Source organism: Echinops telfairi, unplaced genomic scaffold, assembly GCF_000313985.2.
Source record: "Echinops telfairi isolate 266 unplaced genomic scaffold, ASM31398v2 ScPeMD7_7475;HRSCAF=8513, whole genome shotgun sequence".
In the NCBI taxonomy this organism is placed as follows: domain Eukaryota; kingdom Metazoa; phylum Chordata; class Mammalia; order Afrosoricida; family Tenrecidae; genus Echinops; species Echinops telfairi.
Window position 1 is genome coordinate 9,667,110 of NW_022111379.1, and position 22,160 is coordinate 9,689,269.

At 60.1% G+C, this 22,160-nt stretch overlaps 2 protein-coding genes across 3 annotated transcripts in view; one reads left to right on the forward strand and one right to left on the reverse strand.

Moving 5' to 3' along the window:
- The first annotated feature begins 826 nt into the window (after window positions 1–826).
- CLK3 (CDC like kinase 3) lies at window positions 827–11,506 on the forward strand. Of its 2 annotated transcripts, XM_045285846.1 has the most exons (13): window positions 827–2,416; window positions 3,154–3,305; window positions 3,666–3,882; window positions 5,396–5,492; window positions 5,767–5,833; window positions 7,719–7,835; window positions 8,378–8,544; window positions 9,544–9,638; window positions 9,717–9,846; window positions 10,022–10,104; window positions 10,314–10,393; window positions 10,601–10,691; window positions 11,059–11,506. In XM_045285846.1, the coding sequence occupies exons 2-13, from the start codon at window positions 3,154–3,156 to the stop codon at window positions 11,233–11,235; spliced, it is 1,473 nt and encodes a 490-aa protein (XP_045141781.1). In that variant the 5' UTR covers window positions 827–2,416; the 3' UTR covers window positions 11,236–11,506. The 2 variants fall into 2 exon arrangements, with proteins under 2 accessions (XP_045141781.1, XP_004712025.1); XM_004711968.2 differs by lacking the exon at window positions 827–2,416 and having other exon boundaries at window positions 2,819–3,305.
- Window positions 11,507–11,775: 269 nt separating this feature from the next.
- Window positions 11,776–22,160, reverse strand: part of EDC3 (enhancer of mRNA decapping 3) — a 47,848-nt gene continuing 37,463 nt past the window's right edge. The window contains exons 5-7 of the mRNA XM_004712035.2: window positions 19,789–19,942; window positions 15,545–15,762; window positions 11,776–13,653 (exon numbers count right to left, since the gene is read on the reverse strand). Of these exons, the coding sequence (XP_004712092.1) occupies window positions 13,319–13,653; window positions 15,545–15,762; window positions 19,789–19,942 (707 nt within the window). The 3' untranslated portion in view covers window positions 11,776–13,318. The remainder of the gene's footprint in view (window positions 13,654–15,544; window positions 15,763–19,788; window positions 19,943–22,160) is intronic.

A 22,160-nucleotide genomic window follows, 5' to 3' on the forward strand; every position in this document is an offset into this window, starting at 1 on the left:
AGTGCCGGCGAGCCAGGCCCCGGTCGTCGAGGCGGCGTTGGCGGTCTTCCAGCTTCCCTCCTCCGTGCCCTTGAGGAGGAGGAGCCTTTCACCCTCCTCGTCGTGGCGGCTTGCGAGGTGGCAGGTTTGAGGTTGCAGTGGTGGGGCAGTGCCAGCCAAAAATAACCATGGGGCGCTGGGGTGGCGGGCCTTCGTGAGGGCCGTCGCCGACCTGGCTGGCGGCACTTCTGGTCAGCCCAGTTCTCCGGCCAGGAACAGCAAATGAGCCGAGGACGCCCGCTGCGCCCCGAGGAGAAGAGCTGGCATCAGCCTGCCGCGCCTTCACATGACGTTTCCCACCCCCCTGCCCCCTTCTCTCATTGTGAAGAGCAGAGAACCTCCCAAAGATAGTTGGGCCTTAGCTTCTCTAGAAGGCCTGGGTGAGAGGCCACCCCAGCGCCACTTTAGGTGGGAGGCTGAGGAGGGGGTCTGGTGCATGTGCTGGTTCACCTGCCTGTAATGTGTTGAGGGATGGCTTCCCTTATTGTCGTGGTGTGTGTGTGGTGTGTGTGTGCTCTTTTTGTTTCTATTTTTTGCACTGTGGGTCTCCTGCTTGTCATCTCTCCCAAACTGGTTGGGAGGTGCCCTTGTTCTGTGTTCCCCAGGTATGGTAACCAAGGTCTAGACCGCAGGGGTCCTCTAACTATGGCCCGCGGGCCACATGTGGCCTCGAGGACATTTATCCGGCCTGCCGGGTGTTTTTGCCCCATTTGTTTTTTTACTTCAAAATAAGATTTGTGCAGTGTGCATAGGAATTTGTTCATAGTTTTTTTTTAAAAAAACTATAGTCCGGCCCTTCAACGGGTCTGAGGGACAGTGAACTGGCCCCCAGTTTAAAAAGTTTGAGGACCCCTGGTAGAGTGACTGGCTTAGCTTTTTGAGGACAGTGAGGCACAACACTGGGGATTGAGCCAATTTTCCTGTCCAGAATGCTCTCTTTGCCAAGATTCTTGGGAGGGGCCTTCGAAACTGTTCTCTTGCCCCTCAGGCATTTAACCCTGGCCCAGGCTTGTTAACTGGGATCTTGACCCCTTTGGGGTCTTTTGTGGGCCCAGGCCTGTGCTAGCCCCGATGCTTAGAGGAGAGACACATTGATGCCTCACAACCACCTTGCTGGAGACGATCAGTTCCCAGGGGAAGCTGAAGGATTGGAGCAGCGGAGTAACCTGCCTGAGGACACACAGTTCGGGGCGGTAGGGTCAGGATCCAACCTGACTTCTGTCCTGAGTCTGAAGCAGGGAGACAGAGGTGTTTTTTGGGTTCTGGGAGGGAGGCTGTGGCCTGGTGTGGACTTGAATCCTCCTGTTCTGATCCGTGCTAGGTGAGATGGGCAGGGCCCCACTGGTCTGTGGGCGGGCCTGTTCCTGCCACTGGAGCGTCTTCCCAGTCAATTAGAGAGATGTGAGGTGAGCGTTCATTCCATAGCTCGGGCACCTGCCCTAGGGTAATTGCAGGAAAACAGGGACGCGTTAGTCAGCTGATCATCAAAACAGCACAGAAATCCAAGCTCTTAAGAATCTGTCAGCCATTTCACCAGGTGTTTATCTCACAGGAATGCCCAGAGGTGGACCCGTGCCACTTGCTGGACTGTCCAGGTGGAAAAGAGGAAACATTTGATTTGCTGCTGGGGCAATGGAGGCTAGGGACTTGGTCAGGAACATTGAGGCACTTCTAGGCATTTGGCCAGGCCGACCTAACTGCCCCACTCACCCCCACAGGGAGCTGTGCCGTGCTGCTATCCTTCTGGTGGACCGCCCTGTCTCCGTGGTGCGGCCTCAGTGGGTTTGTCCCAAACGTGCTTGGTCAACCGAGCCCAGGAGGCTGCTGTCGCCTAGAAAGGGTGCGATCTGGCCCAGCCCTCCCATGGAGGCAGTGCCGGGGCTCCGGGCTTGGGTGGAGCTGGGAGTTGGTCTCACATAGCCACCTCTCAGTGGGTGCTGGGCCCTCTGGGGCTTTGCTGGTCTTCTATTGGCTGCCTCCCTGTGCAGCCAGCCCGCCTCTCCGCTGCTCAGAGATGGAATAGGAGTGGGCATGGAGCAGGGGGATGAGAAGAGGGGACAGCAAAGGCTATGCTAGATGGACATGAGGTGCTGTCCAGCCTGGCACCCTGGGCAGGCTGAAGGCTGCTAAATGGGCTTTGAGCAAGAAACATGGACACTCTAGGGACTCTGGCATCCCAAGGGTGCTGAGACTGGGTGCCTACCATTGAGGGATGGCTAGACTCTGAGGTGGACTAGGTACTGTTTGCAGGACCCCATGGCTTCTGTCTCTGAGGGCTGGGCTTCTCATCTGTGGCTCCTCACATTGACTTGTGGGCCATCGTTCCTCGAGTGGGGTCCAGCTCTGGGCCAGGAGACTTTAGGCTTCTAAGTGGAAGGTATGTCCCCCTACTCCCGTGTTGTTAACCTCTTGCCAATAGCCCTTTGACTCCGGCCCCTAGTTTTACAGCCTGGTCACTTCATAGTCAGTCCCCTACCCTATCTCCCTGATATTGTCCCCCTGAAGCTTTTTTTTTTAAAATAATTTTATTGGGGGCTCGTACAATTCATATCACAATCCATACATCCATCCATTGTGTCAAGCACATATGTACATTTGTTGCCATCATCATTCTGAAAACATTTGCCTTCTACTTGAGCCCTTAATATCAGTTCCTCATTTTCCCCCCTCCCTCCCTCCTCCCCCCTCCCTCATGAACCCTTCATAATTCATAAATTATTATTATTTTGTCATATGTTACACGGCCAAAAAACCCCCCCACCCCCTTCTCTGCTGTCCATCCCCCAGGGAGGAGGCTATATGTAAATTCTTGTAGTTCCCCCTGAAGCTTTGCTCATCATTCCTACCTGCCCACTGGCCTTGGCCACCGGTGCTCAGGCCAGTGAGGCTCTGCCTGGGAGACAGCTGCTGGCTGGTTCACTGGCAGAGAGCGAGAGCGAGCGTTGTCTGCTCCTGGCCAGTGTGACCTCAGAGTTCTTCTTCACTTCATAAACCCCTGCGGGGGCTGCCCCCCCAGCAGAACAATGGGCCTCTGCAGCGGCCTGGCTGCCCGGCAACCCCAGAGCTGGAGGTGGTGGCAGCTAGCTGAGCAGGGCGCCCTGTCTTGTGGCCTAGATGCATCACTGTAAGCGATACCGCTCTCCTGAGCCAGACCCGTACCTGAGCTACCGATGGAAGCGGAGGAGGTCTTACAGCCGGGAGCATGAAGGGAGACTGCGCTACCTGTCCCGGAGGGAGCTGCCGCCCCGCAGGTCGAGATCCAGGAGGTGAGCGGGCATGAATGGGGTGGCTGGGATGGCCTGTGGACATCCTGACCTCCACCTTAGCTTCAGGCCAAAGTGGCAGTGCAGGTCTGTGGCCCTTCCGCTGCTGTACTGACCTCGAGAGCCTTCCTTGGTGGGGGTGGGGTGTGTAGCCCTGGCTAGTAGTTGGTTCCTGCTCCAGCCTCTGGCCACAGACTCCCAGGAGTCCGAGGGCCTGGACGGGCCTTCCTTCCCCACTGTTCTGCCTCCCTTCCTGCCCCCTCCCTCGGCCCTCTCCCTGCCAGTTTGGCTTCTGGCCTGGCAGTAGGGAGCTGGCTGGTGGAAGGAAGAGCTCTGCTGACCACCTGCCTGCCTTCTTGGCAGCCATGACCGCCTGCCCTACCAGAGGCGATACCGTGAGCGGCGAGAGAGTGACCCGTACCGCTGTGAAGAGCGGAGCCCATCCTTGAGTGAGGACTGCTATGGGTCATCGCGGGTCCACCACCGCCGGCGTTCCCGGGAGAGGGGGCCTTATCGCGCCCGCAAGCATGCCCACCACTGCCACAAGCGCCGGACCAGGTCTTGTAGCAGCGCCTCCTCGGTGAGTGGTTCCAGAGTGTGCTGGCGGGGCTGCCAGGCCTCAGCTCTGGGTGCTCTCTCTTCTCTCAGGCTGGTGGGTCTGGGTGAGTACTGCCCGCCCTGAGCACACACGTGGTGTGCGTGTGTGTGTGTGTGTGTGTGTGTCATCTGGTCCAGGTGCCGCGCTGAGCCGGGTGGCCGGCCGCCCTCAGCTATGTGGCAGTGGCAGTTCTGTGGGCTCTGGTTCCGGCGCTGGCTGGCCAGTCCCTGGGCTCTCTGTCTTCAGGCTGCTCTTGGGGACCCAGTAGTGGTGCTGTTCTGTGTCTGCATGCTCTGGGTCTTCCCTCCTGGAGGTTACCTGGCAACTCAGCTTCTGAGTGGTGTGGCGGGTGTCCACCTTCCAGTCCAGCTCTGCTCACCTGCCCGCCCAGGTTGCTGGGGGCTACCTGTAGGTGAGAGTGGCAGTTGCTGGCCCTGGGCCGAGAAGGGCCTAGCCGGTGGTCCTGGCGTGGTGATCCTTCCTCCAGGCCCCTGGGAAGGAAGCCAGGTTGAATCTCTGCGGCGCCCGAATGTGCTGCCTTCTTGGCCCCCTTCCCTCCTGCTCCCCACGCGTCCAAAACGGAGGCGCGGCCATCCGGTCTTCCCTTGACGCTCAGTGGCCCTGGCAAGGGGAAGGGGCCTGTGTGGGTGAGCCTGGCGCCACCTGGTGACCTCAGCGCAGTGCCACAGGTTGGCCGTGCGGGCCCAGCCTTGCTCCTTCTCTGGCACCCTCTTTCGTCGTGAGGCTCGGGATGGGCCTGTCCCGGTCGCCGAGTCCAGGGCCAGAGGTGGCCTGGGCTTGTATGGGCCGTGGTGGAAGGATCCTGCATGCCAGCCTGTCTGGCCCATGCCCTGCCTGCTCGAGGCTGGTGGCAGGAAGGGCTGCGGCTGGCAGGCCGTGTCTGGAAGTGGCGCTCAAGTCTGGCCACAGATGCCGTCTGGGGACAGTTAGCAGCTTGGCTGAGTGGCCGCAGTCGGGCATGCGCAGGGCTGCAAGGACAGCCAGGCGTTCTGCAGGAGAGCCAGGGTGGCCCGCTGACCGGTCCCGATGGGCTGGCTGCCTTCTTGCGCCGTTCTCTCTACGTCTTCAGCTTGGGCCGAAGCCACCACGGGAGGGCCTGGGAGAGGGGTGGGCTCCCGGGCTGTGGCTCTCCTCACGGCCCGGGCCCTCGGCAGCAGAGGTCGGCGGTCTCTCCTCCCTCCCAGCACTCGCTCCTCCGCCTTGTAGATAATGTCCGAGTTTTCTTTACATACCTGTAGCTGTTTTTACTTTTCTGTGTTTGAAGTCAGTTTGTGTCTTGACGTGTCCCTTGCAATATCCCTATCGTTATATATGCTGTGTGCCTTATGAAATGCTGGGATCTGGAAAATCCAACCACCAACCCACCGGCTCCGCACCGTCTCCGCCTCTGCCTTTGACTGACACCTCAATCTGTCAATCGGAACCGCCTACCATGCGATTGGTCGGATGGCGTTTCGGGGGGCGGTGCATGCAGAGAAGCCAACAGAGCAGTAAGCGCAGCAGCCGGAGTGTGGAAGATGACAAGGAGGGCCACCTGGTGTGCCGGATCGGCGATTGGCTCCAAGAGCGATGTACAGCCACCTTTCGTAAAACTTTACCTCTCTACTTCCTACCCCCCTTGTTAGAGCAGACTCTCCTGCCTGGAGGGGCTGCTAGCGCGCGGGGCGCCTGCGCGGGGCCGCCAGTAATTGCCTGAGCGGCACAGACACTAGCAGCTTCCGTTGTTAAGAGTGTAGCCGTGCGAGAGAAGCCTTTTTGTGATTAAGAATTTGAGTGCTGTGACTCACAGGAGCGCCGGCCCCCCTGCCCGGCAGCCCCTCACGCCCTGCTTCTTTTCTCTCCTAGATGAGATTGTGGGGAACCTGGGCGAGGGCACTTTTGGCAAGGTGGTGGAGTGCTTGGACCATGCCAGGTGAGTGAACTGGGAGGGGAGGGGCGGGGCGGGGGTCGTCAGAACTGACCTTTTTCTTTCTGAAGACTAGCCCCAAAGCCAGAGCCGACCTGTGCCAAATGGGGTTCTACTGACCCCATGAGATAAAGGGGGGCATTCTTGGGGTGTTCTTGCTGGATGGTGCCTGGTTCTGCCCCGATTTCTTCCTCCCCAGGGCCATGGTGGTGGCTCTCAAGGCAGGACCAGTGGCCTGGCACCTAGCCCCTGGACCCTTGGAGGGTCTTGACCTGGCAGCGCAGAGAATGCTGCTATCTTACCTCCTCTTGGCCCCATTTCCCTGGCGTGTTGCCCAAGCAGGCCAGTGGTTCTGTCGATGTGGCCAGGGTGGAGTGGAGTGTGCTCATCACCAGGTGGGATGCCGGGGTGCTGCTGCAGCCACCCCCTCCCTTCCAGGCGTAACAGAAAACCTGTTTTACCCCCTAACCATCTCCCAAAGCTCAAGCATAAGAACAGTGAGGTGCAGGTTCGGGCATGTTTCGTTCTGTTGTGCGCAAGGTCACTGTGAGTCGCAGCCGACTCCTCTGCACTACCAGCACCAGTGCCCTGTAGGGGGACCTGCCTCCGAGGGCGCCCCTCTTCCTGGTCGGCTACTTTAGTCACAGGTGCTATGTTTTTGCCGTCCCAGTGGCCAGTGGACTTGCCAGGGACAACCGCACACGCAGGTTGTCCCCGTCTCCCAGCTGTGGGGGTGGGTGGGAAGAAGGGGAGCTGGGCATCACCCACAATAAGAGGGTGCTCAGAAAGGACCCTGAGACCAGCAGTCTGGCCATCCCAGCACCCCAAGATAAGATCACACTTGCTCTCTGCCCCATTTAAACTTCCCTCCAGCCAATTGAGGGTGGAGCTATTTTATTCCTGAGCGTGTCGTCACACAGGTGTGGCAGATCGAGGGCTGCAGCTCGTGAGGGCAGCTGTGCTCTCCGAGCTGTGCCACTCTGAGGAGCTGCAGGGGTGGGTGGGGGCAGGGAACCTTGGGGCCCCTGGTCCAGTGGGGACTGGGGAAGGCCGCACCCTCCTGCCCTGCGAGCGCCCCTGTGAAACGGTGACCCCTGCCACAGCAGGGTAGGTCCTGTTTCGGGGAAGCCTGACCTGGTGGCTTCTCTGTGGTGTGGCGAAGAGCCTCTTCTCCAGATGAGGCCTTGCCCCGGGGCCTGTGAGCCTTCCTGAGGCCGAGGATGGGTGCCCTGTGCCGGGGCTGGCGACTGTACCTGGGCAGGAGGGTACCTCTCTCGGATCCTGGGGGCAGTTGGGGCTGGCTGGGGCAGGGAGTGCAGAGCAGAGATTAAGACCCTTCATAGGGAACCTGGTATTGAGCTTGTGGCTGGGAGGCCGGTGAGCTGCGAGAGGGGTGTGGTAAAAGATAGCAGTCCCTGGCCTTGGGAGAAGACCCACTTCTCACTCCTTGACCTTAATTTTACTTTACTCCACTTCGGGGGGCACTTGTTGATATATGGGGTCCTGGGTGGGATGGTCTAGCCAGGGTCCAGGCTTAATTGGCCTTGCGGCAGGCTCACCGCGTGAACTCTGGACTGGCTTCTGCTCGCTCTGCCCACACTTACCCCTGGGAGCAGGATGTGGTTTATGAAAGCTGGAGGCTGGCACGGGTGGCTAGAGTATTCCTGTGCGCACTCGCACACATGCCAAAGGGGGGTGGGGGGGTGCCGTATGTGTGTGTGTGTGTGTGTGTGCACGAGAGTGCGCACGCTGGCAGCCTGGGCTTGTTCAAGCCTCTGCTCTTTGGGAGGCAAATGGGCTCCTGCTGAGTGGGGCTTGCTGGGGCTGTGGCGGGGACAGGGTGGCGGAGGCCAGGCACTGCTGACCAGGACCCACCTTCCTCCTGACCCAGAGGGAAATCTCAGGTTGCCCTGAAGATCATCCGCAACGTGGGCAAATACCGGGAGGCCGCCCGGCTCGAGATCAACGTCCTCAAAAAGATCAAGGAGAAGGACAAAGAGAACAAGTTGTGAGTGTTGGCAAGGCACGGCAGAGAAGCCTTCAGGGGAGTCCATTCCAGGCCCTGGGGCGGGGAGCTGCATCCCGTCAGTGGCTGGCACTGTGCCGCCTTTGCTTGGCACAGAGACCTGCTGGAAGGAGCCTTTGGACTTCAGTCCAGGCCTCACTCCAACCAGCCTTGTGCTCTGAGGCAGGCGGGCCCTCTCAGCAGCTGTGGACCAGTTGCAGGGGGCCTGTGAGGCCACTGGGGTGGGGGCACGCTCAGGTAGTGAGGGTTACCCAGAGGAAAGCCTGTCTTTGGCCAACATGCTGAGTTTCCTCTTCTCCGAGCACTGGGCGGCCCCTGGAGCAGCTCAGTGGAGTGAGGGTGCCATTCCTTCCGACCTGAACCCCAGCCCTCCCCAAACCTGGCAGGAAGCTCAGCTGATCTGGGGGGTGGAGATGTGGTGTGCCCCCCCTCTGTTCACTGATGGTGTGGGGCTGGGTTTCATCCTGAGACGGGGGTGGGGAAGCCCAGCACCGAGCCTGGAGCCCACCCACCCTCCTCCGCAGCCTGTGCGTCCTCATGTCGGACTGGTTCAACTTCCATGGGCACATGTGCATCGCCTTCGAGCTACTGGGCAAAAACACCTTCGAGTTCCTGAAGGAGAATAACTTCCAGCCTTACCCTCTGCCCCACGTCCGGCACATGGCTTACCAGCTCTGCCACGCCCTTCGATGTAAGTGCCACCCGTTTCTGGAGCACACCATTGGGCCCCTTTGGCTGAACGTGGGACCTCTGAGGAGGGCAAGGTAGAGGCCCTTCCAGGACCTCTGTCCCCGGGCAGTGAGAGCTGCTACTGGAGCACTAGCTCGGCTCCCCACAAAGCAAGACCCCATTCCATTCCCACGGACAGCGACCCTGTATGTCTTTATGGGGCCAGATAGCAGCTTTGTCTTTCTTCCTCTGAGCAGCTGATGGGTTTGAACGACCAAATTTGCAGTTAGCTGTCTGACACCCCCACCAGGGCATTTTGGTAGAGGAAGGAGATACAAAAATGAAGCCCACTGCTGGCAAGCTGATGGGACTCATTGTGTCCCTATAGGACAGGTATCCCCCAGACTGTCGGTCCTTATGGAAGCTGACTGCCCATATATGTCTCCCATGGAGTGGCCGGCAGAGCGCTTTCACCTCTCTCTCTCCGGGGCTCCTGCATAGCCAGGAACTAGACTGAGCAGGCTCTGCTCGGGGCTGGGAGGCCAAGGGCCTGCTGTGTGGAGCCTCATGAGGGTTCAGCTGGGGAGGAGGGCCAGGTGAGAAGAGCGCAGGGTCACCGCAGGCCTAGCGCGTGGGTCCTGCTGCCTGGCTCCTCCAGCCCTGGGCGCCTTGTTGCTGGTTCACAGAGTTGAATAGGCCCTGAGTCAGTTTTGTGGTGTACTGGGCCCCATAGAGTGTATCCCCAGGACCCACCACTGCTGCCGCAGCTTTACTATGTGGGACCAGGGGAGGGCAAGTCTTCATAGAAGCCCTCTCCTCCACCTCCCTCTATTTATTTACTCTCCACCCAGCCCCCCTTCTAGAGTCCCGGCAACCCGAGGCTCCAAGGGGAGCCCGTGGGGATGCTGACTCCCGGGCCCTGCCTGCACAAGGCGGGTGGGCCACTGGCTTTGCTCAGGGCTCTGGGTTCCAGCCGGTGGGCAAGCCCAGTGTCTCAGAGCCTGCCCCCCTCCCCCCCCAGTCCTACACGAGAACCAACTGACCCACACAGACTTGAAGCCAGAGAACATCCTGTTTGTGAACTCCGAGTTTGAGACCCTCTACAATGAGCACAAGGTACTGTGGGGGAGTGGGGCGCCGGCTGGGCCGGGCTGGGCCCTGGGCTCGAGCCCTGACCCGGCGCCTGCCCTGCAGCGCTGTGAGGAGAAGTCGGTGAAGAACACCAGCATTCGCGTAGCCGACTTCGGCAGCGCCACCTTCGACCACGAGCACCACACCACCATCGTGGCCACGCGGCACTATCGGCCGCCTGAGGTGATCCTTGGTGAGTGGCTGTGAGGGGATGCGCAGAGGCTGCTGGGTGCCCGCGGCCCCCACAGGCAGTGTCTCCAGTCAGCCTTACGGAGAGGCTCGTCTACTGCCGGCCAGGGGAGCAGCTGCCCGTGGCCACGGCCGGAGCTCGGGGCAGGACCTCAGCTTGCCTCCATCTTGGCTTTCAGAGCTGGGCTGGGCACAGCCCTGTGACGTCTGGAGCATTGGCTGCATCCTCTTCGAGTACTACCGGGGCTTCACGCTCTTCCAGGTACAGCGGCACCCACCCTCCCGAGACCCACTCCCACCCCCACCAGCCATCCATGCTGCGAGCTTCTGCGTGGAGGTGCTTGGGGGGCTGGAGTAGGAGGAAAGGGCACTCGGGGCGATGGGGACAGCCGAGGCCTTTGGTGGGTCGGCGGGCACCTTTCCCCAGGGCTGCGGCTGGCACTAACATCTGCGCACCCTGACTGTCTCCAGACGCATGAAAACCGCGAGCACCTGGTCATGATGGAGAAGATCCTGGGCCCCATCCCCGCCCACATGGTCCACCGCACCAGGTGAGGAGCCACTAGTCCCCAGGGTGGGCCCCAGGCCTTTCCTTCGTGGCAGGATGGGCTTTCCTGGCATCTGAGACTCCTGACAATCCTTCCTGGAGCTTCCGAAAGGCCCTGCTGGGGGTGGCCAGTGCCGTCCTTCCCCACCCACCACCAGAGGTTTGTTCCCTGTGGACTCCCAACACTTGACACCCTGGTCCCCATTTGCAGGAAGCAGAAGTACTTCTACAAAGGGGGCTTGGTTTGGGACGAGAACAGCTCCGACGGCCGGTATGTGAAGGAGAACTGCAAGCCTCTCCAGGTCAGTGTCCACGGCTGCCCGCCCAGGGGCCCTGACTGCTGAGGAGGAACCCCAGAGGAGTCCGAGGCCTGTGACCCCGTCACTTCCTGCTCCCCTTTCTCCGTTTGGGAAGGACTCGGTGGGGGGGGGGACGTCACCCAAGGGAACTGGCCAGGAGCACCAGGACTTTCCCTGGGGCAGAGGCACTGAGCCAGCACGGCACCCAGTCAGACCAGAGCACCAAACAGGCTCACAGCAAGGAGCTGCCCACTTCCGTCCAGGAGGGTGAACGTGGAGGTCCCCCCCTTCCCCCAGGTGTCCCGCCAGGCTTTGCAGAGGCAGGTGGCCTCAGCTGCCCTCGGCCACACTGCGCCCCGTGTCCCTGCAGAGTTACATGCTCCAAGACTCCCTGGAGCACGTGCAGCTGTTTGACCTGATGCGGAGGATGCTGGAGTTCGACCCCGCCCAGCGCATCACACTGGCTGAGGCCCTGCTGCACCCCTTCTTTGCTGGGCTGACCCCCGAAGAGCGCTCCTTCCACAATAGCCGCAACCCAAGCAGATGACAGGTGCAGGCCCCTGCATGGAGGCAGCGGCAGAGGTGTCAGCAGCCAGGACTGGGCTGCCCAGCCCCTTTCCTCCAGCCACCACCACCAGGCACCCGGCGCCGGGGTTGGGGCCGGGGCCAACCAAGGAACAGTGTCATGTGAAGGAAGGCAGGCAGGCAGGAGGAGCCTGCAGCAGGAGACTTGGTGCCCAGCTGCCAGAAAGCACAGATCTGACCCAAGCTATTTATATGTTGTAAAGTTATAATAAAGTGTTTCTTACTGTTTGTAACCCCTCGTACCCGTGTGTCCGTCTCCAGGCTCCTTGCCTTACCCCCACCCCCTGCCCCCATGAATAAAGTCTGTCTTAGCAGTTCAGCTTGTGGAGAGCCAAGTGTGACCTGGGGCTAGCCAGCTGGAGACCATTAGGAGGCAGGACATCCCTCTGGGCCTAGGTGGCAGGCCTACTGAGCACTCTGCTCCTGTTCCCGTGGCCTCCAAGGGCTCTGGGACACAGACTGGCCTCCCCACAGCCCACAGAGGCCCACGCACACCACAGGACTCGGGCATTCAGCTTTATTTCAGTGCTGGTTTGGGTTCCTCGAGTCACTGAGTGTCTTGGCCACCTGGCAGACTGGGCACTGCAGGCAGGAGGCCTTGGAGAAGAGTGGAGGGTCCAGGAGCATGCTAGCTCGAATGCCACTGGAGAAGGCAGGCCCAGGGCCACCGGGGAAGAGATGAAGTGGAGGCTCCGCACAAGCTCCCAGGGGCCCTCAACATGGTTGTCACCTCAGGGTCAGGCTGCCTGGAGCAAGCAGGGTCTTCTGAGCTGAGTGAGCTCTGGCCCCACCCTGCAGGGGCCTGACTGTCGAGCCCCCACCTCACACTTGCTTGGGCTGCCCCCTGATACAGAGAGCCCTATTTGGGGAGTGGAGGCTTAGGGAGGGAGGGCACCCAGCACCAGGCTCCCTCTCCCAGTCCTCTGCTCCTATGAGGTGAGGGAGAAAAGTGCCTGCCTGTCTGTGCCCACAGCCCGTGGTTAGTCCGCCCTGCTCAACCAGAGGCGAGCAGCGATGTGTGCGCCTGGGACCGGGCGGTCAGACAGCTCATCCAGACGTAGCCTCGTTTTGGCATCTGAGAGAGGGCACTGGCTTCCAGGGTGTGAAGCTCAGTGATGGGGGGCCCATGCTGGTGGGGGAGGCGGGCAAGCCCCACTCTGGGATGATGGCTGCTGAGGACCACATCCGGGAAGGGTAGTGGAGGGAGGCAGGCGAGTGAGCGGGCAAGGCCCCAGTTTGGGGAAAGGGTGGGCAGGGCAGAACCACCAGGGAGCCTCTCAGTGGCTCAGCACCAGGCTTCCCCAGAGCCTCCAATACTGAACATGAAAGCTGCACCCGAGGGGCCTGGCCCCAGACAAGGCAAAGGCAAAGGTTCGGCCAACAGCAAAAGTGGGAGGGTGGGTGGGGGCCCTGGTGACAAGATGGCATGGTGGGTCGACAGCACAGCCTGGTGCTCCCCACAACAGACAGGTGCCACCCCTACCTTTCAGAGGGATGCAATGGGGAAAATCTAGCATAAACTAGAGACAGGGTCACAAAAGATCCCTAAAAAACGCAGGAGGCTGGGTGCCTGGAGAAAGCCTAGTCACCCTGGCAAGGAAAGATGGGGAGCTTGCCCTCTAGTGGACAGCTGCAGCATGGCTGGCTCAAAGATGAGAAAGGGCTGCCCAGGCGGGGGAAGCAGGGGAGGAGCCACAAAGCAGGAAGGGCAGGCAGGTGTAGGCCCTCCACTGGGACGACCCTACGCCAGGCGCTCCCCCAGGCCCCGTGGCTGGTGGCTGTAAACCTGAAACACAGTCGGAGAGCTGCCTATGTCTGTAAACAAAGCCCCGCCTGGCCCCGTGCACGCAGAGGGAGGAGCGCCTTCCCAGGCTCCGGGCAGGGGACAGGTCAGTTTAAAGATACCTGTTCTCACAGAAGAAACATACCCGAGGGGGCAGGGGAACTGACAAGGCCCATGATGCTTCACACCCTTAAGGCCTTTGTTGTCGAGCCCCCTGTCAAGGCAGGGGAGGGAGTGCTGGGCCCGGCGCTCTGCCCCGCCTCTACGCTGAGTGCAGGGGGACGACGAACTTGCAGCCAAAGGGCGAGTGGTAGTTGATGCCCACTTCCTGGAACACCTGCTGGGGGATGCCGATGTCACACAGGTAGACTCTGCCGGCCTGGTCCCCCAGCGGCAGGGGCAGGCCTAGCGCTAGCGACCATTTGGCATCGATACCCTGCTCAACTTCATGCACAGAAGGGTCTATGCTGAGTACCGGCGCCCTGTTCTGGTTGGCCCAGGCCACGGCGGCCTTGTACCAGGGCTGGTCTCGCAGGAAGGCGTTTTCGGGGCAATCCAGGCAATTGATCACCAGGTCCACAGGGCTGGTGGGCAGATCTGCAAGCAGAAGCAGAGCAGCCTCAGCTGGGGCTAGACACCCCTCAGGGGCTTAGACACCGCACCGCCCCTCCCAGGCTGGGCCAGGTGTTAAAGGTCAGCATGTGGCAGCAGCCTACGGGAGAGAGCTGGGTTCTTCTCTCGGCCCCGCCCTTCCTCATCTCCTGGGGCTAAGCCCAACCTTCCGCCCACCACTGTCCTCTGCAAGCACTTGCCAAGGCTCTGCGGCCACACCAGGCCCTGGGACAGTGCAGTAAGGACCCGATGGCTCAGTCGTGGACCCGCCTCCGACATGAAACACAGAGCAACAGAAGCAAGCCAAATACGAGGGCGCCCGGGCTTGTGGTGGACGAAGCCTTTAGGGGGAGCCTGTGGACCATGGAGGAGCCATGTGGGAGAATGTGGCAGGAAAAGCCACAGCAGGAGCTAAAATAAGCACGTGCCCTCTCTCTCTCTCTCTCTCTCTCTCTCTCTCTCTCTCTCTCTCTCTCTCTCTCGTTGGAAAGGCGTGGCTGCCATGCCTAAAGCATGTGTCACAGAGCCAGGAAGGTCAAGAGTGAGAGAGCTGTCAGTTCGTTTTTGGGGGCCAGGAATCTGGCCTGAGAACTGAGAGGCTAATTCCTGGGCCATGCCTCCCCAAACTGCCAATGATCTCTTACAAGGCCTCTTCTCTGGGCCAAGCTGGCTCGAATCCTTTCCTGTGTTTTCTTCGGATTCGTCAGACCTTGCTCCACACTCCAGGCGAAACCTGGGGCCTGCTCCACTCAGTGCGGCTGTCCCTTCTCGAGCTTCCGCTGAGCCCACCTGCCGACACGCTGCTCGCCCGTCCCTTCTTCCCAGAGCTCCGAGGGCCAGCCACTCCAGTCCTTGTCTCCTCCACACTCGGCACCGCCTTCCCACTTTCACACACTACCCATCCTTCCCTCCTCCTCCCAGTCGGGACCCCCACTGGGAGCCTTCCCCTCACGCCAGTGTCTATGGCCCTGGACGCCCACAGGGGTGAGGGGTGCTGCTGAGCTGACAGTAAGCCCTGGGACAGGGCAGAGCTGCTCCGAGGGGCTCTTTAGGGAGGCAGACGGCCTGGCCTTTCCCACATGGACTGCTGCTGGGGCTCCATCTCCCAACCTTTCTGCTGCTGAGTTACCCGCTGTGTCTGCCACCAGGGTACCTCAGGGTCCTCCGGCAAGGCCTCTTTTTCCTCCCCTCCATCTCCCGATCTCTGGGAAGGCCGCTCCCCTCCCTGCCTAGCCTTCCCAGTGACACGGGGTCCTGACTCTGAAAGTCCCTGACTCTTCTCAGTCTCTTGCCCTCCATCGCTCAACGCCAGGTCGGCAGTTCAAACTCATCAGCTGCCCCTCTGGAGAGAGAGGAGGCTGTCTGCTCCCATGGAGACTAACAGCCTTGGAAAGCCCGTACAGGGTCCCTACGAAGTGGAACGCACTCGATGGCCGAGGGCTTGGTTTTGAGCAGCCACCTGACATCTGAGCACACGGTGTCCTTCCTCGGCTTCTCCCTGCAGTGCCTCCTCTCCTGGCTGGGCTCCCTCGGTCCTTCCTGCCTAGCTATGTCCCCACCTCCCAACCCAGCCCTCAATTCAGCAGCTTCATTATTTCCCACAACACTTATGATGAGCCAACCTGATACAAGCAGGGCTGCACGGTGCCGCTCCGTGGGCGTGTGGGCTTGCCATGCCGTCTCTCTGTCCCATCAACCTTGGGGGCATGAACCCACTCCCCTTGAGTGGGAGGGAGGACACCAGGGACATTGCTCTTGGAGGCAGCTTTGTCTTTATACACACGGTGCCTTTCCACCAATGGCCACTGGGTGGCACCAACAGGCCACCAAACTAGCACAGAGGGAGGCGGCCAGTGCTGCTAGGGGGAAAGCTCACCTTTGAGGCTAGAGACTTGCTGGCCTTGGGTCTTGCTGAAGAGCGAGAGCTCGTTGGTGATGGACTCCAGCATCTTCACAAAGTTGGGCAGGAAGAGGATGACCTGGACGTCGTGGTTGGCTAGGTGTCGTCCACAGCTGATGCCCTGAGCCCCCTTCACGTGGGGCCCACACAGCAGGGCCACTGTTGGTCTCTGGTGAACATTTTTGGGATTCAGCCTGGAACAGAGGGTGATAGGCGCAGGACTGGTGAGACTCACCAGCCCGGGCACTGCACACCGAGACCAGAGGGCTACTCGGGTTTCTCCCTTTTCACCAAGTCCCAGCCTCTAAGAGGGCCCAAACCCACTGCCCCCACCCCATACTGCGACTGACTTGTCTCTGGGGAGCCCACCGGGGCTGCTCATCTACCACTGCTGGCAGAAAACACGCGTCTGGTCCATGACCACAGTGCGGCTCTTCACGGTGTGGCTCCTGGGCCAAGCCCCGACTGACCAAAGGCCTCTGCAGCCTCCACTCCCCTCTCTACCATCCCCTCCCCCAAGTCAGGCAGCCCTCACCATGCCCTCCTGCTCTTCGACATCCCTGCCCAGGAGCCATCCACTTGGCAAACTGACTGCCTGGGGAGAGCCTCTCAAGCCCCATCTTCCAGGAAGCCTGCCCTGATTACTTTGGCTCACCTGAATTTTTTCCTTTTTTCAACTCGGACACCTGTAGCAGGTAGCAGAGGGTAGCATGGCACCCTCCTCCATCAGAGACCAAGTCCTCTCTACTGCGCTGTCCACACATTAGTGAGGGTGACAGAGAGCATCTACACAAGATACTACCTGCTTCATAGGGGGTGTGAGCTGAGATCATGGGTGACAGACCTCGGCAGGTGCATGCTCATTCACTGCTGGCCAATGCTATGGTACTGGCCACAGGGGACAGCAGGTGAGGGCTCCTGGGACGCCTACTTCTTGATGGAAAATGGCAGCCCTAGTGAGAGGCACGTGTCCGCAGTCCAGAGGACGGGAAGCACTTCAGTGCACATTCCCCAGGGAGGACGTCTCTCCAAGCACATCCACGCCCCACCAGTGCAATTAAAAAGCTGCTCCTGCGGATGCCTGGCTCCTCCCCCCTCCCGCCAGTGACAGGATGCTTATCTCTAAGAGCATCCTGCACCCTTTGTCCCTGGTTCTTCAGGGGCCATCTGCACCTCTCCTCTCTTGCAAGCCCAGTACTCCCTTCCACGTCTTCCCCTCGAGGGCCTGGACTACTCCAGATGAGTACACTGCCCATTGGTTGGTGTGTGTGCATGACCCGAGGCTTGCAGGCGTCAAGAACTGCCAACACCCGCTTCTCCCGGGATGAAGGGAATGAAGTCGAGCCCCGGCACGCCGCCATCGGCCAGCTTTGTCTTCTCTGACTGGAGCCCACGGGGGACGCAGGCTGGCCGTTAGTGCAGACCCGGTTCCCCTGTTTCCTCTCCTCTCACTGCAGCCAGGCGCTCTCCCGCCTCCCTGCCAAATGCTGCCCTCGGGATTCCAAAACGGACGGTTCCAAGGTGTGCGTGCCCCCCCCCACACCCCCAGGTGTTTTCTGCCTTCCAAAGATGTCTACTCTGACTGAAAGCTGAGCCAGGGGGTGAGCGCATGTCCACAGCCGCAGGGTGGCTGAGGGCCATCTCAGAAGACTAGTGATGAGAAGACAGGAGAACGTCTTCAAGTCAGAGACGCTGCCCGGGTCTGTCCCCTCCCTCGGAAGGACCGAGCGGTGTGGGTGTGGGCACCCCCCGCAGCAGGGGCACAAGGCAGGAACGCGGCTCGGCCTGGACTGGAAACCTGGTGCTTCTGCTTTCAAGCGGTACAACCTTGGCAAAGGCTCAAATCCGATTCTGCCGTGTGCTCCGTGGCAAACCGCACGGTGCTCCACAGACATGAAGCTTCAAGGTCGGAAGGGGCTTGGTTTCTCAAAGGAAAATCAACCACAGCTGTGCAGGACCAGAGCCGGCCCTTCCGATGCGTGGAAGCGGGGAGCCCGGGCCAGAAGTGAGGAGGGCGCTGGTACATCAAGGAGGCTGCAACCGAGGCCAAGAAACAAGCGGTGGACAAAGTGCGTGCACAGTGGGGACGGGTCTGCTCTGCAAACCTGCACCTGAATGACACTTTCAAAAGGAGAGAGAAAGCACAAGCCGTTCAGACAAAGAACCAGGTCCATGCACGGCCAGCACCAAGGAGCTGGCTAGAAGGAGCAGGGCAGTCCGCTCCTGCCCAAGACAGCTGCTTCTTAGAATCCACTTTAATGGCCTCAAACACGCTCCCCTGGGGAAAGCCGAGGTTAGGAGCAGCTTCGAATGTCTGCGCTGGAGCCAGTGCTCCTTCAGAACCAGCCCCACCCTTCTCTGTGGGGTCTCTATCGGCAATTCCCTGGCACAGGAGAGCCCAGGGAGCCAGCACAGGTGGGAAGCAGGCTCAAATCAAGGAACGAGGCGTGAGCACCCCAGAGCTCTATTGGGAGTGGAAAGGAGAGGAGCCCTCATACCAGCCTGGATCAACCCATGTGTATCAAGGCGACTTAAAGATCACAAGAAGCCTTGCGTGCAAACACAGCCTGGCGAGGACACCAGGGATGGGACAGACCATGGCTGGAGGGGAGCCAAGGACTCCCAATCCCAGGGCTGAACACACAGTTCCTGCCCCAAACAGCAAAGGGAAAGCTGGGCCATCTGAGGCAGCTCTGCTGGGCTCCAGGGCTGCTGGGTGCTGCACAGGGAGACCAGGCCCTCTCGGTCCTGCTGGATGCAGGCCTCCCCGCTCCTCAGAGACCGCTCTCCCCACTCAACACGCCCCTCTCCCCCACAAGTGCCATCGTCCTTTAAACTAACAAATGTGCCAGACACCTGCCAACTCTAATTTTGCTTGGCCCTCGGCGATTCTGCCACCAATCATTCTTTTCTCTTGGCAACACTGACTGCTTCCTTGGATCTTCGCGCTACCCGCCTGGCTCGCTCTCGGTCTACTGGGGAGCTGCTCGTGCTCACAGTGGATGGTCCCCAGAATTCGCTCTGCACCCCTCTCTTTTGACCCTCCGAGGAGGCTGCTTTCACAAGGGCTACACGGGATGAGTCCGACCTCTCTGCTGAGTGCAGGCCCTTTTCAGATGAGGTCACAGGGGCAGCTTAAATGCAGCAAAACCCAGACAAACCAGCCCCTCCCCAACCGGTTCCTGCCAAGGCTTTTACCCTCCAAGTGGTGGTCAAGACAGAACGCTGCCCAGTCCAGCACTCGCTCACCCACGCTCCCTTTTCCCTCGCCTGCACCATCCATTCAATTACCTCGCTCTGCTGATCTCACGCCCATCAATTTCTCCCCACTGTTCTGACGCCTCCGTCCCTGGTTGGGGCTACCATACCTCTCTGCTCCAGGTTTAAACCGTTCTTTCTGCCTTAGACTTACTTGTCCCCATTTGGTCTACGGTCTGCACGGCACCATAGTCGCCTTTAGAAAGTGTAAGCCCCGTCCCATCACAGCACCACGGGAAGCCCCCAGCAGCAGCTCCTCACTGCTCGGCTGTACCAAGCTGTCACCTTCCAGCCACACAAAGCAGTGCCAGGGCCTCTCAATTCTCCCTGCCCAGCCACGGGCACTGCCTGCGCCCAGCATCCACCTCCTCCCCCTTCCTGCTCACCCTACTCTCCAGGACCCCTGCTCTGAGAAGTCAGATGGGCAGCAGGGTGGCAGCTTCCTGGGCCATTTTCGACTTCCTAGGCTCCGACTCTGTGGCCGGTGCTACTTGGGGGCAGGAGCAATCTGCCGGTCTTCGTTCGTGTATCCCGAGTACCTAGTGCACAAGGTCTGCGACAGAGTGTCACCAGCAAAACCAAACACGGGTGCACTGCGCCCGCTCACGGGAGCCCAGGGGCAGGTGGGAAAGTACCAGCCCCAGCTCCCGACCCCACCGCCAGTGTCTCTGCAAGTGCGCAGGGATGAACCTCGGGGCGAACTGCACCCCTAGCCCAGGGTCCAGGGCCGTCTCTGCGGGTTTCTAGAAGGGAGGCAGCCGAGTCTCAAGGGCAGGCAGTGGCTGTGAACGAGGAAAGTGGGAGGCCGCAGGCTGGCTGTGAGGAGCAGAGGACGTCCGGAAGCCGAGTGGAAGGAAGGGCAAACAAAGCTGCCGTCACACCTGCTCTGGTGGATGGCCGCTCCCGAGAGGCCAGGAGAGCGCGCCCACCGCATGGAGCCCTTGCTGTGGCTCAGGCGCTACCTGTTGGGTCCTCCGAGCAGGGTCAGCGCCATCTGACTGGCACAGACGCCCGTCATCTCCAGTCTCCGCTCCAGGGTCAGCCCATGCTTCTCAGCCACAGCCAGCAGCTTCTTATGCAGCTCGTAGGAGACACTGGGGACCACCAAGCCGGAGTCTGCAGGGAGAAAGGGAAAGTGAGGGCAGGGAATCAGGGTCAGGCACAGGTGTGTGCGTGCTGTCCTACAAAAGCCAACCCGCTCACCTGCATGGAGTACAATCCCTGCAGCGCTCCCAGGTGCAGGCAGCGGGTGTAGGACGACGAAGCACAGCCCCCTGGGCAGTGAGCACCGCCGGTGAAGGCCCAATCTTCCACGGCGTATGTGGGACCCCCGAGAAAGCCGAGCACAGCGTAGTGTGTGAATCAGCAGCCCACCAACCAAACGAGCGCAGCACCTGCTTTCCCCAGATGGAGGGATTGCCACAGCCGTCCTGCAAGTCGGCCTCCCGCTCCTCTCCCGGCTCTCCCTTCTGACCCCGTCTCGGGGCAGGAAGACCTGTGTACTCCCTCTGCTTCCTCTTCCTTCTCCTCTCTGCTACTCAGTTGAGGGCACATCCAGTAGCCAGCTTATCCACCCAAATAATCCTGTCATGTTCTCCAAATCTGGGCGAGTGCAGCCAACACTCCCAACACAGGGAAGCGGACGTGTAAGGAAACCCCTGCTCTCCTTTCATAAGCCATCCAGAATAAAAACCAACGTTTTCTATTCATCGTGAAACATGGGAACTCGAGAAAGGCAGGCTGGAGACTCCTGGGCATTACAAGTATGTTCTGGAAAGTACCTGGTTCTTCTAGGCTCTCAGTTGCCATCTGCACCGGCTCACACATGTTAGGGTGCACGACGGCACTGCAGACATCAGTCACCAGAGTACCGGGTGATCCGGAGTACCAGCTCCAAGAGGCCAACGCCATCGGGCTGGAGAGAGGCGAGCAGACCCTTTGCCCAGAGTTTATGGGAGTCGGACCAGTAAATGAACACCAATAAGCAAGTCACTGGTGGCAGCGTGGTTATGGATTGGGCTGCGATGGACCCTCAAGGTCAGCATTGGAAGTGCCCAGCATCCCGGGCCTCGACATGGCAGTGAGAGGGACTGCAGGTGAGTAGCTTGGTCTGACTAGATGCGATGCCTCTTTGGATTTCCTCAGACATCCAAGTCCTCCGAGTCTCCTCAACTCAGCCCAGTACTGTGTCCACCACGGAGAACTGGACTCTCTAAAGGATGCAACCTGGGCTAGGGAGACTGCTGCTCCGGCCTCTCTCTGTTCTCTGTGTAGTTTGGGAGCCCTGCGTCCACACCCCTGGCCTCCGCGCGGTTAGATGTCTGGTGTTGCTTACATGCACTTCTACACCACAAGACACGCGGTGCGACTGCCCAGTGCGACACGGGGAACTCAGGCACAGAGAAGAGCCGGAAGCACCCGTCAGGCAATGGAGGGGTGACCCGCACCCCAAAATAACAAGCTCATTCTAACCCTGGTTCCCGGTGCCCCTCTTTCTCCCCCTTGGGCAGAAGTCACAAACAGTGCCACTGGGGAAGTGGTGCAAGGCCCAGCACCTGGTGTCCCAGGTGTCAGTGCAGGAGGCTGCAGCCTGACCTCTTGCATGCCAACAGCCGATTCAAACAGCCACTTTAGGCACAGAACATCAGAACCAATTAGGAGCTGTTGATCACGGTGTGAAGACACTGCCGGATTCCCAGGAGTCCTAAGCCACAGCACTGCCTGAAACCTGTCAGACAAGTCACGCCGCTGCCTGCTGCAAACAGCCTCTTGCCTGCAGAGTCACGCAAGCCAGCTCGCACTCTTCACTGGCTTAGCAGTTCCCCGGTGAACCTGAGACCAGGCAGGGCAATGCTCTTGCTGGGCCCAGCCTTGTGCTTTGTGGACACGTACCGCACCCCCATCTTCCCTCCGGGGGGGCTTTAGGGGTCTCTGAAGGTAGGCAGAACCATTTTTCGCAGGCCTATCGCTCACAGTCCTTAAGGTCCCAAGGGAGGAGTCCTCAGCCCCCTACCTCTACCTCTGCACCTGCTGGCTAAATCTGGCAGCTGAATCTGGCTAAATCTGGTCCCGCATGGCGGGACCGCCCTCTCCCATCAGTGCTGCGGAAGAACTGCTGTGGATGAACCGGTGGGTCTCTGCCCAGGGAAACACGGCCCTGCGGCCGGCGCCTCTTCACTTGCTCTTCTGAAGGGCCAGTGCCATAAACCACACGCTTTTCCACATTTACACACGAAGCCCAACCAGACTGACGGGCTCACCAGAAAAAAGAAGAGGAGGTGCAGGAACTTCCAGAGCACAGCATGAACAGCACAGCACCAGCACCACCACCGCC